Source organism: Glossina fuscipes, unplaced genomic scaffold (genome assembly GCF_014805625.2).
Source record: "Glossina fuscipes isolate IAEA_lab_2018 unplaced genomic scaffold, Yale_Gfus_2 27, whole genome shotgun sequence".
Classification (NCBI taxonomy): Eukaryota; Metazoa; Arthropoda; class Insecta; order Diptera; family Glossinidae; genus Glossina; species Glossina fuscipes.
The window spans coordinates 3285030-3298552 of record NW_023998422.1 but is presented as its reverse complement, the minus strand read 5'-3'; the positions used below and the strand labels follow the sequence as shown (position 1 = coordinate 3298552).

Genomic DNA, 13523 nt, shown 5'->3' with positions numbered 1-13523 from the left:
CATTTACATGAAAGTTTACATTAAATACATTATATGGTATATGCTTATATATATATTTTTTTGTATATATGTATATACATATATACATATATCTGCGTACATGTGCTATGGTGCTTGGCATGCACACCATCCATCCGTTATAAAAATATGCCCCTGTGGATTTAAACAAGAATAAGATTTAAAATTTTCCCAACAGTGCACAGCAGTAACAGGGGAGCGATGACAAACAAGCCTTAGAAGCACATCTTTTGCACTTTCATGAGATTTTCTTTTAGTTTTTCACCTCAGTTGTATTTGTATCAAAAGGCGTGAATGGTTGGCAAGCGTTCGTTACGGATAGTTTTTGTGAACAGTGTAAGGAAAATGCTTTGTGCTCTTCGTTTCGTATAAATTAGTTAGTGGTGTGCGTGTGTTCGTGTTTGTGATTGTTTTGTTGTAAACAAACAAAATCAAACCACATGTATACGTATATAGATAGATATATATGTGTATATGCGTACATGCGTAGATATAGCATATACGTACATTAGTATGTACGTATGTGCTTATATCCATCCCCACTTGTAGCTTTATTTAGAATCGACATTCGGTTGTGGGCACGCATTTGTAAGCAGAGGAATAAAGAAGAAACCATTAGCGAGACATACCCAGAGAATGCTTGCTATTCTTCATTCTTCATTCTTTATTATAAATTTATTTATTTATCTGCATACGTTCTATGTAGGTACACGGGCGAGTGTGCTTTTATAATTGCTGAAATATTTTGAACAGTTTACAAGACAAGAATTATTGTTTTTCAAAAAGTGATATAAAATATGAACCCAATTATTGTGCTCTAAGATGACGTTGAAATAACTTGTGAATAATTTAATGAATCTTTTGTTTGTTTGTGTTTGTTTCTTCTTGTTGTTTTTTTTTTTTTAATTTTCATTTCCCTTGACACATGTGCATGTGCGTTCGTCAGTTTTCGTTGTGTGTCCTGTAAGCAGTTCAAGGCTTCAGAATGAAAATGTCATTCTCCACTGACATCTGGAAATATGCATTACTTGTACTGAGTATACTAATTTCGGTAAGTGCTTGTGAGAATACTTGAAATCTTTATGAAAATACTTTACCGAATAAGTGCCAATGTTCGCCTGCATATGCATGCATTGCGATTTAATTCTCTATGTCGATACATCCATCTATCTATACACACCACTCATATACATTTTACGTTTATATATTTTATAAGCACGCTTCACAGAGTCCAAAGTGCACATAGAAAGGAATTTCCAATAATGTATGGCTAGCTATCCTTGCTTCTTTATAAATCAAACAAACAACTCAACAGAGTAACAACAAACAAAAGTTCTCATGATTTTAATAACATGAAATTGAGAGAAAGTGGAACATTGTATTCCATGCATTTTTTTAACCTTCAATCGAAAAATTTCTACAAAAAAAAAAAACATATATATATATTTTCATTAAAACTTATTGCAAATGTTTCTGATGGCGAACAACGCAAATGTGTTGAAATTGCAAAATCATTTTAAGCGTCAGCCTACAACAACGATATTCATATTATAAACACTACATAAAAACATTTTAATAAAATTGGAATACTTTCTATCCATTCATGTGCGCGCTGACGTTGAGAAGTGAAATATTAACGAGCAAAAAAAAATCCGTAACCAATAAAGGGTCCTTTAATCACAACTAAGGTGTGCGTGTGTGTGAGTTGTTTTATACTTCGCGCCATTTTTTTACCTTTTAACATAGAAAGGGGAAAAATTAGAAGATTTCTTCGGGGATGTTCGCTACGCCTTAACTGATTGACTGCTCTATGTGGACACGTAAATAGATAAAACCTATGGATCGCATGTAAAACTAATTGAAAAATATCTTTTACCGCGACTGTGATCTTTGAACGAGCGTTATAATTGGGATTTACTTTGAAAAGTGTTCCCAGGTCGGCCATTACAGTGGATGAACGCGATATCGAACAATGTTGACAGACCTTCTCTTCCGTCAAACTAATGCTACGATAGGTGAGCAACGTTTGCCTCCAGCAGGACATCACCACCTGCTACCCAACCCGCAAAGCAATAGCTCCAGTGATTGGTTGATTTAAGATGGGAGAGAGAGGTTGTACAGATAACTTTTGTATGAATTTTAAAACGAAAATAAAGTATTTATCCATTTACGTAGTCGAGCAGATTCGCGACTACAAGCTCGCTCGCTCACTGTTCGCAGATTCGAATCTAAGTGCATCGAAGCCTACTTTGGTCGTATCTATAGTGAGTACGCCGTCAGTAAGGACATAACGCTTATCGATTGGTCGCAAAGCCTGTAGGCTGCGACTAGCCCGCTGTCTCTTTCCTTGCTTCTTTCTGATAGTCACCCTGTCAGAAGTATATGGAACATCCGTTGTTACAAAAAAAAAGAATATTTTTTTCTTCATTGTGTAAACATTAAAATCATGGACAGATATTTTTTTTTATGAAGACAAACCGCGTATTTTACGAGAAGGGCGGAAGGTATTGTTAACTTGTATTGTTCACAGCTGGCTACATATTTTACACACAAAGAGGACAGCTTGTCTTTTGAATCTGTCATTCGTTGGCTATTGTCGCAACAATGACTGCACTACCCAGACGGATTGATATTCATCGGTAAATCGAATATTTGGTTAGTAAACCGATGCTCAAGTTCACATATCGGAACCGTCTCTCTTTTGAAAACCGAAAACTGTTTTATTCCTGGGGTTGAACTAACTCTTAACGCCTTACTGATTAAATGATTCTATAAAATGGAGGCACTTAAAAATTTGCGCCACTTATTAGCGGGTACGGCTACACTGGATCATGGTTTTCTGCTTTTTGTATATAGCAACTCATACACTGTTAGGCTTGTGTGCGTACACGCTATTCGAATTTGAACACCGCGCAACTAAGTCATTCTTGGTAAATGTTCGCATATAAAAATACCAAAAGTCTCTTAGAAAAACCGATAACGACTTATCTATGCGCGCGACGTAGTTTTGTTTTTAGGTTAGGTTATATCACAATTTAAAAAGAAAAAACAGAAATGAGAACAATTAGAAACACTGTAATCTACCATCCCAGAGTTACTCATATAATGACTTTTCAAAATAAAGCGCTGTATGGAAAGCGATGGAGAAAATAATACGATTCGAACCATTTCCAATAGCATATATCCTTGGATGAACCGAAAGAAAACAAGACGAACAGACGGACCGACCAGTTTAGGTCGGTTCAGAAATTGATTGATTAAATTCAGAACTAACATAAAAATTGATTATGAATATGATACAAGTTGGGTCTATTTGATGTCCCTCTGTATGTTGCATACATTCGGACAAATTTAATATACTCTTGTGCTGCTCTTGTGGTGTAGGGCATAAAATTATGCAAAAATAATTCATTACACAATTCTCCTTTTAAAGCTGAACGATAATTAAGCGGCCGAAGGGGAAGTTTTATGCTAATTTGCCAACAGTTTGAGAAAGCTTTGGGCTCTATAAAATGATTACTATTATTAGTATTAACCATTATTATCATTATCGCTAATCAATATTATTATTATGATTATTATTATATACATGTTGTATATCTATAGGTAAGACAAAAGAGTAATAATAACAAATACACATAATTTAACCAGAAAAATATATTCCAACACTAAAGACTTACACCAATAGCATCTAAGGCAATCAGCTTTATTGAAAACTCTACCAATCTAGATATATTACATATATGTATATAAGTAAAAAAAAATAACATTTCAACTATAAGACTAACATTTATATCAATTCTATTTAATTTTAAGGCAAGCAAATAAAATATAGCCAAAGCTCTTTAAAATAAATATTTACTTCTTATTTTTCATTTTTCTTTTTCTCTTTCATTTCATTTTTGCTTTCAGCTGAATGCAGTGGGAATTATATCAATTGGAGTGCTGGTTTTGGGTGGCGCTGGGACTGCAACAGGTGCTTATATTATTACTTTAATTGGCTTTTTGGTTTTTGGAGTCGCTGGTGTGGGCTGTTTCACGGCTATGCGTGAATCGCATATTCTGTCGATAACGGTAAACATTAATTACAAAATATAAAACATCCTTCGGCTTATCATTTCCCTGAAAACTTTTGATTGTAGTTTTTGGGCGTGGCAGGTTTATCTATTTTTTGTGAGACAGTTTTTATGATTGCTTTTGCTGCTATGAAGAAAGATTTTATTGAAATGACCGGCGAGCGAGTAACGAAGGTATGGGAACAAGAGCTTATCAAGCCCGATTCAATGTTTGGCGTGCAAATGCAGGTCAGTTGACTTTTTCTCTTTGTGAAATTTAATATTTGAAAAAGATTAAGTTTTTTTGGTATATAACAGTATCAATGCTGCGGCAAGGATAGTCCTCAAGACTATTTACAAGATGATGATGATGTTTTGCCACCAAGTTGTTGCAGACTGCAAGACTGTTCCGATGATTATAATATTTTTACTAAAGGTTGTCTCACTAGCGCTGTAAAATTTGTCGATGATCATAGTGATTATCTTATTTTGTGCTTAGTGGCAGGAGTAGCTTTGGAGGTAAGAGAAAAATACCCCAGACTAGAGCTACGTTAAATTCACGGAATGTTTGTGCCTCTCATATATATATATATATATAAGCATGCATATGCATACAAACATGTATGCTTATAAAAATATGCTAATATATATATATATGTGTGTGTATTTTCGATTGGCAGGAATAGCGGAATCGATTCAATCTTATTTGTCCATCTGCCTGCTAGTTGCAAACGCGATCTTGAGTTTAAGACTTTGCCTAGAAGTACATATCTTAGTTGAAAGTTGTTCTCATCCGTGAGGTGAGCAATTTTTCGTATTCGAAAATATATTAACCCAGTGGGGCGATGGGGGAAGGGAGAAGAAGCAAGGGAAGGAAAGATATCTTTATAGCTTTTGTTATAGATTCACAATTTCTGTCAACGTTACCTACGATTTTTTAGAAAAATCGCACAAGTTCTACAAGGCCGCTGCCAATTGTTAGGTCGGTGTTTAAGGCATCTAAAGTGCCAAACACTCGTTCAATCCAAATATCTGTCTTAAGTCCAAAGGTACCAATGATATACTAAAGCCCGAGACAAACCCGTTAACACTTCTTCTACAATTCAAGTATTATTACCAATCTACAGACAATTTTCGAGGCTGGCCTAATTAGAGAGAAAAGGCTGGCTCTGGCAATTGCTTCGAAGGGGATCTTTTAAATGAGAAGGTTTCTAAAAAACGGTCTGGCTTCGTACTGACAGCCAACTGCTTTCTTCAAGACATTAGTAGTCGACGCTCACATTGATACTAGGTAATGCTTAAACCGCAACACGGGTGGATGAAGTGTACTTTACAAATCCATTTTCTCCGACTTTTACTTGCTATCAAAGAAAATGAAGAGTTTACAGCAAACTTTCGTATCGAAATGGTTTCAGTGGTCAATTTTCATCATTCATATTGAAAATGCTTTGGCCTTAGTTGTGTTGGGACTCAAACATTTCCTTTTAAAATATTATTGACATTTTCGTGTTGAATAATTTGTTTGATTGTTACACTTATGCATAAATATATTTATTTATTACAGGCTCTTGGCATCACGGCATCATATTATTTTGGAAAAAGTCTAGAAAATCGTTCTCAAAAGAATGATCAAATTATCATAAATGAATAATAAAAACAATTCTTTTCTTTTTACGCTATTCAATTATTATACTTTTCTAAAGGAATTTACATTTTGGTCTTTATTGTAGTTTACGTGTGTACGTTAATTTATCGAATTATCATAGAAGCCGGCATAGAGAGGTCGGAGCTGCCCTATAACCCTAAATATTATTTATATGAAAGAAGAAGAATTTTTTAATAAATTACTTATTAACAGAAAACTATCCGCTCGCAGCCAATGAAAAACTTTTACTAAATTTTTTATATTCGAATTTAATTTGTGTAAAACCTTCCAAAGACCGTAACAGTATCTGTCTGTTAATTTCTTAACATAGGCTTTTAAGTGTATTTAATTTAAATCTCTGTTATTTTTATCGATAAATTTATATATATATATATAAATGTATGTATGCATGTATATATGTATGTATGTATATTTACATATTGGCATATGTGTACTTAAATGTAATGTAACGATGGTACGGTTTCTATACAAATTTTTGCATTCGCAATATTTAGAGACGCTTTAGTGATCGCCTCAAACAGTACATCGTGTCTAAAACGTACTCATGTATGCATACGTATACATGTTTTATATATATATTTTTTTTACAATAATTTCCAAGTTTTTGTGTATAGTTTAACTGAAAAACAAAAAAAAAAAAAATTAAAATATTAAATATTTTTAATAAAATTATTGTTTTTGTTGTTGTCTTTCTAAAAAGAGTCTTGTTAAAAGTGAACCCGTGCTATTTCATTTTTATAATACATACAAACCAATTCAATTATTTTTTAATTACAAAAAAAAAAAGTAAATAAATAAAAAGTAGTACGAAAATCAAAAAATCAAAATGGGTTGTCCTTCGGGTGCTATGAAATGCGTTCTGAATGCAATGAACGCTGTGTTGGCAGTAAGTAATCGATTTGTTTGAGTTTTGCAAAAAAACAAAAAAAAACACAAATACACAAACACCCAAATCTCCACCTACGCGTCAAGGTATTTAGCAATTAAAATTTTCGATAAAAAGTTATGCAAAAAAATATTCATTTAAATTAAATATTTAATAGATTTCGTTAAGTGACGTCATTACTCGCATAAATATTCAAAAGTATAAAATAAAACTCATATTTATAATATGAACACGTGCATAACTAAAAACAATGAGCAGCAATATATATATATATGATAACACTACTGTGAATATTTAATGGGTACTAGCTAACCGTAAGGGTTTTGTTGTATATAGAACACAACAGAGACGAAGAATCTAAATACACATTTTCAGTTTCCCATTTCTCAAATTTTGTGCAACGAAAGCATCTCAGTTCTTAGAACACGCGGTTACAAACCGATAGGTATAACTAATTCGATTCTGAATTATATACATGTAGGGAGTTTTATGTGTTTCGCTTCCGTAAGTCAGGAATTATGAATAATATGAGAATACGATTAGGGGGTTTTATGTGCCAAGTTTTAATCCCGTATTATTTGTAAAGCAGATGGCAACTGGATGGACAGTCGAATAGACAAATTCAGATAAATTTGTTAGATACTTATAAATATTTGCGTATTGCAGGGCCTATTCTGGGCCAAGCTTTAAACTCGTGAGATTACTGGGAGATAGGATATCGACGGACAGACGGCATATATATATGTTGTTATATATGGGTTAAAAACAGAAGCACGAATTTAAGCTTTGCAAGTATGTCACACCATATATATCATATCATATATCGTATATGATATATCATATACATTAGATCATATATATCATATCATATATATCATATCATATATAGTATACCTATAAGCGCTTACGATTTTCTATTTGGTTTATAAGATTTTTAAGAATCGATAATTGTGTCTTTATTTTTCATTATTTCAATAAGCAATTTTTGTATCTTGACTCACTTCAAACAAAACCAATTCCTTTTTTAATTTTTGATTCAAGCGTTCAAGTGTCATTGGCAACTTAAATAAAATTTGAAATGAAAATTGGCAAATAACACAAATTCAATAACCTAGAGATACTCTGTTATATTAGAGCCCTACATCATTATACGTCACATATTATGTACGATACATCATGTAGCACATACGACATGTCATATATCAAATACCATACATTAGGTGTCACATTGTGTGTGATTTACTTGTTACAAAAGCAAAGATTACACTCCGATGGTAAGCGTAAAAATTACAAAAGTATTTAACTGGCAGCACGAGCTCTTAGATGGTTTTGCACATTGCGCACGGCTTACCCGCTTTTTCAATCTCAATCTGCGGCCTTCTCTGTGGTAATACGCCCCGAGTTTTAAGATTTTTTCTTAATTCTCGTGATCCTGAACATTGCAACGACAGACGAAAAACAAACGTACCCACCGATAGAACAACTCAGAACCGTATGTCCTAGGAGAATATACCCGAACGATATAACAAATCATTATCGGACGTTAGATACTACACAGTTGGTTAATCGGCCAGATGGACATCTGATCAGACGGACATGTCTAGGTGTGTTCCGAAGTTGAAACTGACGTAACCAAGAATTTATATACTTTATGGGGTTTCTGAAGTTTGCATTCGTGCCTTATATTTGCATACATTATAATATTGGATAGGCGTAGTCAATTTTTCCCTCTTGTGTACATATACTATGAAATTCCTCATAGAACATACTTTCAAAGTTTTGTATATTCATCTGTTATAGTTTAGGAGTAATGAGCAAAAAAGCAAATTTTATTGCTTTTGAAAAAAGGTGATAACGTGCTACTGCAGGCGTGGAAATAAGGAAAATCTTTACGACAGCCATTACACAAACAGAAAGGCGGACATGTTTAAATCACTTAAGAGTTTCATGTTGATCAGGAATATCAATTGTGGGCGGAGTGTTTGAAGCTTCTTTCGGGGTGTTGCAAATGTTTCGACGAAACAAATATACCCCTCATCCTGTGGTGATGGGTACAAAAAATGACAAATACAAGAGGCTTGGCTTTCCCTCTTTAGTTCGAAACAAGCGACTGCTGAATTATAACAGAAATGATGAAAATTGGAAATGATGCCAGATTGAAAGTGTGGTACAGATCAGGAAAAACGTTAACAGCGCCAATAAAGTCAAATACACTCGGCACCCAAATTTTAAGGGATTGGCTGAGTATAGCATATATATAAAATTTATATCAGTTGGTCAGAGCGTCGTTCGCGAAACGAACACAACTGCAACATGCCACAATGTAGGTTGAATTTTTAGCGGGACGGCAATCAGCCTGATATTGCAAAATTTGTCCAAGAAACGCTAACGGGAACGAACTGGACTGTGCTACAATCCCACTAGTATTCATCAGACATTCTTCGCTCTAATTAATGGTTTTTTCACACGGATGACTTATTGCGTGTCTAAGCAATTCACACACTTTTAAAACGTAAAACGTGAAAACATGACAGATTGCAGACAATCGCAAAAGTTGACTTGTTCTGTCTGTGCGCAGTTCGTATTTTGGCGAAAAGAAGTGGAAAATGTGATGAACAGTGCTTGGAACCAAATATTTTTTGCCCGTCTATAATAAATTAATCGCTTTTTTTCATAAGAGAATCAATCATGACTTGTTTTCACAATTGGTAAGAAGTCGTCTGTATAATAAATTATCGACGTCGCTCACTCATAGCAGTTAAAATAATTGCTTTTAATTACCATAAAATGAAATTATTAATAACAAAATTTATTGAGACAAATGTGTCATTAATAGGTTTTGGGTATTCTGATGATTGCCTTGGCTACTGTGTCTTTGCAAACGGCACCACCAGCTTATGTGATTTATTTATATGTTCTGGGCAGCGTTAATTTCTTTGCGGCTATGCTAGGTTGTTGTGGTATTTGTCGCGAACATTTTTGGATGACTGCAACGGTTCGTATAATGAGGTTTGCTTTCGTTACTCTTCTTCAAATAAATCAAAATCTTTTAATTGATATTATAGTACACTGTTATTATATTGGCCTCGTTGGTATCGCAAATAATTAGAAAAGCATATGCCTTTGATTCGGACGCCATTAAAGAGTTTGCCACCGCCGATGTTGAAAGAACTTGGTTGAATGAAATTCAAAATCCCGGAGCAATGGATAAAACTCAAGAAACGGTATTCGTTTACGATATAAATTTTGTTTTTAAAATGCTTTTTAATTGAAATCAATTTCATTTGTTTAGTACAAATGTTGCGGCAAAATTGGTCCAAATGATTATGCTAACATAAATCGCCCATATCCAGCCAGTTGTTATCGAAAAATGACGACATCACCCTACGAAATTGGATGCATTGCAGCTGCTCAGAAGAAATTCTTAGAAATTTTCAATTATTCCTCGAACAGTGCATGGGGAAATTTAGCATATACGGTAAGCATCTTTATTCGATTACATCTAAAAGCATTTTTTAAAACCTACAACCCGAGCGAGAAGAAGAAACAGGAAATTAAAAAAAGTTCTTACTTCACTGTCAATATTGAGTCACGCAATTATTGTTCAAACTTTTTCGAGAATTTTAAGAAAACATATGTTACACATATATGTACACGCAATGTACATATACCTATACATACATATATACATACATACATACATAAATCGAGCAATCTATGATAGTAGTAGTCATAGTAAGGTATGCCGAACGTTGGAAAGAGTGAGCCAGTCTCTTAAAAGGCATACCATCACCAGGTGAAGTCGACATCTCAATTCCTAATCTCGTTGGGGGGCGGGGCATGTAGGACGATATAGAGAGGATCAACGATCAATAAGAGCCTATCTTAAGGTAATGGACAAGCGAGGTGGTCTTACCCTAACCTAGCAGCAACATATTTACATACACGACTATATATACTTGTATACATACATGCATACACACACTTCTGGAAATTACTCGAACTGTCTGCGCCGTTTCAACTTACGAGCAGATAACGCGCACGACCTTTGGCAAGGGGTAAATGACGATGCGCAGCACACTCTCTTTATTTGAGAAACATGGTTTGTAGATCTCTGAGAATAGAAATGATGCAAGGTAACCTGCCAGCAGTCCTTCTAATGGGCATCGAAAGATAGAAAACCTCCGCCGGTCTTTGTAAGACATGTCTCGTTGTAAAGCCACAAGAAGGCGGCAACCAAACTTCTGATTTCTGGTGACGACGGGCGAGGTAGAGTAATATAATGTAAAGGGATCATCTCGAGGTTATGCGAAAGCGTTTCCGTAATGGGTTTGACCTCAATATAGGGCCAGAAGTTGACAGTGCGTTGCCACTAAGTCCAAAAAAAAGTATATATATATGTCTGCATCTATATCTAGTTCATCCGTAACTTTATGGATTTTCCTTTCATAAAGATGTTTCGCTTAGCGAAGACAGAGCTTAGTTTTTGAATAAATCGAAAAGTTCATCCACTTGATATCAATGGTCAAATGAATGATTTATTTAAAAGAAGAGTGGCTCGAGCAAAATAAAAATGTTGGACAAGAGGAACTACTACATATATCATTGATGCTGCGTTGTAGATATTGAAAATCTTCGGCTTCTGTTCATCATCTTTAAGCATATGAAAGCCTTTACTTCTCTAATATTTACAGCTTAGATTATCCCTTTAATAATATGCATGGCTTACTATTGTTAACAAAAAAATCCATCCATACTATAAAATTATGAAATTTGAAAATTGTTCACACGAACATAAAATTCTTACTATATCAAAAAGTATAATTTTTGAAGGTCCTCTAGTGTTCTATGTTCTAATGAGTCCAGTGCGTGCATGTGCCGTAAGATCCTCTTAGAATTCGGTGAGTTTCATTATGTTCTCTGTATGTCTCCATTTGGGTGTTGTAGAATCATCTAATAGGAGTTGAGCACTAATTACTCTTAGGCGTAGGAACATTCAAAATTTGGGAACTCTAAATGCACGTTCCCTGCTCTCGATTGGTATATTAGAAAAAAAAAAAAGAAATGCAGAGTAGATGAGCCAAGGCCTTAATGCCATTATGCTATAATCATTCATTCCAATTAAAGAAAAATAGAAGTGCAGAAGAGTTGAGCGATGCCTTAGTGAAGTCACGTTTATCCTCTTGAATGTCACCGAATTCATACGGTGCCTCAAAACTTTTTCCCAAATCTTTATTATCAAGAATTCTCGGAACTTCAGTTTTCTTGCTAATCTAATAGGCTTGTGGGAAATTCTTTCTTGTATTGAAAGCTGTCTCTTTTGAGAAATATGGTAAATAAAGTAAACCCCTAGGAATTTTTATCCGCCTTCGGAGTTCTCACACTCAAATATGCTAGACAATGAAAAACAGCTAACTACTAAAGATTATCAGTGGATGTAAAATTTCTTCTGTATTGTTTAATTAATTTCATATCTCTTATCTTGCCTAGTGGGTACGGACTAATATACATAATTTGAAGTTATTGCGTTACTTTATTTTTTATTTACCTTCTTTCTTCTTTTTTAGGCCATCATATTTGCATTTGCTTTTTATTTGGTAATGCGTTTTCGCCGAAAACAATGAGGTCACAATTGCTAAAAAGTTTGCAATTAATCAAAAACATATATACATATATATAATCAACCATAACACAGCAATCGATGATATAGCGAACAGAGGAACTTAAAGCATTTAGATTAATGAACTGAAATTATTCCCAAAGTGTAATTATAATTTTTTATTTGTTACTAATTATTAAAAAACATTTTTTTCTTTGTCTGTTCTTGAAATAATGATAATTTTTTTACTAAGCATTCCCTTAAGTGTTTTATTTGAAATAGTGGGCGTTCGGTATGTATGATATCAACATGTAATTTTTAAAAATAATTTATAAGTAATTGCGTCGGGTGTGAAATAATTTGCATTAAAATCAATGCAAGGATACAAAATGTTGCTTAACCCTGCAACAACCGGGTAGGTCATTTTGGACCTTCTTAATTTTCGCAATGTAATGCTCAAAACTTTTTTGACTAATTTCACTTATATGAAAGGACGTTCAAATATCTATAATGAACTTTTTTTACACGCGGTCTCGTTGTTAAGATGCCAATGAGTTGCACCTATTCTTAGCAAAAGGAACTATTGTGACCATTTAATTTTATTAAACTGCCCCAGGCGCCGAAAAGACGACAAAAATCCCAAAATTGACACAAACATTCCTTGATCGATTAAAAGCTCAAGGTTAAAAAACTGTTGTGGCGTGTTGACCTATGCGCCCATTGTAAATTACTATTATTAGTGTCAGTAATTCATCCAGGAAAATAAATTCCAAGATTAAAGTCTTAAAGTACTAGGATCTAAGGCTATCGGCATTATTGAAAGCTCTACTAAACCTGACTTACGACCATTGAGTTGTTAGTCGTGATTTTTAGCCTGCTCGACTACTCAGATGGACCCATTATAGATTAAGAACTCAGGCGATCTGGAAAGACACCGGCAGTTTTTTCATATGCTCATATAGAATTCTCGATAATTTTCGATGAAGCTGTTTCGGGGGATCTGCCACTCAAATTGTCCCCAGAACCATTTACATGTTCGAACCAGAAAAGGTTCTCATTGGAAATAACTTCCATTTAAAGTTTTATTGTTAGTTTTGACGATGTTAGAAAACCAACTGGAGCCATTTTTGGCCTAAACATGAAGATCATCTTAATAACTAGCATGTGGATTAAAGATTTTCGAAACTATCTTCGCGGGAGCAAAAAATTATAGACAAAAATCTGATAGTATCGGCCTTGTTTTTTCGAGGTTGTCTGAATTTTTAATCTATTTTGTGGGTGCATGCAGACAGACCACAG

The 13523-nt window shown here is 34.2% G+C and overlaps 2 protein-coding genes across 4 annotated transcripts; both read left to right on the top strand.

Moving 5' to 3' along the window:
• Window positions 1-335: 335 nt before the first annotated feature.
• Window positions 336-5750, top strand: LOC119635819 (protein late bloomer). Of its 3 annotated transcripts, none has more exons than XM_038030827.1 (6): window positions 336-354; window positions 965-1069; window positions 3931-4092; window positions 4161-4322; window positions 4392-4592; window positions 5638-5750. In XM_038030827.1, the coding sequence occupies exons 2-6, from the start codon at window positions 1004-1006 to the stop codon at window positions 5722-5724; spliced, it is 678 nt and encodes a 225-aa protein (XP_037886755.1). In that variant the 5' UTR covers window positions 336-354; window positions 965-1003; the 3' UTR covers window positions 5725-5750. The 3 variants fall into 3 exon arrangements, with proteins under 3 accessions (XP_037886755.1, XP_037886756.1, XP_037886754.1); XM_038030828.1 differs by lacking the exon at window positions 336-354 and adding an exon at window positions 704-720; XM_038030826.1 differs by lacking the exon at window positions 336-354 and having other exon boundaries at window positions 770-1069.
• A 105-nt stretch (window positions 5751-5855) lies between these two features.
• On the top strand, window positions 5856-12405 carry LOC119635821 (protein late bloomer). Its single transcript, XM_038030829.1, has 5 exons — window positions 5856-6625; window positions 9462-9620; window positions 9691-9849; window positions 9918-10103; window positions 12193-12405. The coding sequence occupies exons 1-5, from the start codon at window positions 6566-6568 to the stop codon at window positions 12247-12249; spliced, it is 621 nt and encodes a 206-aa protein (XP_037886757.1). The 5' UTR covers window positions 5856-6565; the 3' UTR covers window positions 12250-12405.
• Window positions 12406-13523: the final 1118 nt, after the last annotated feature.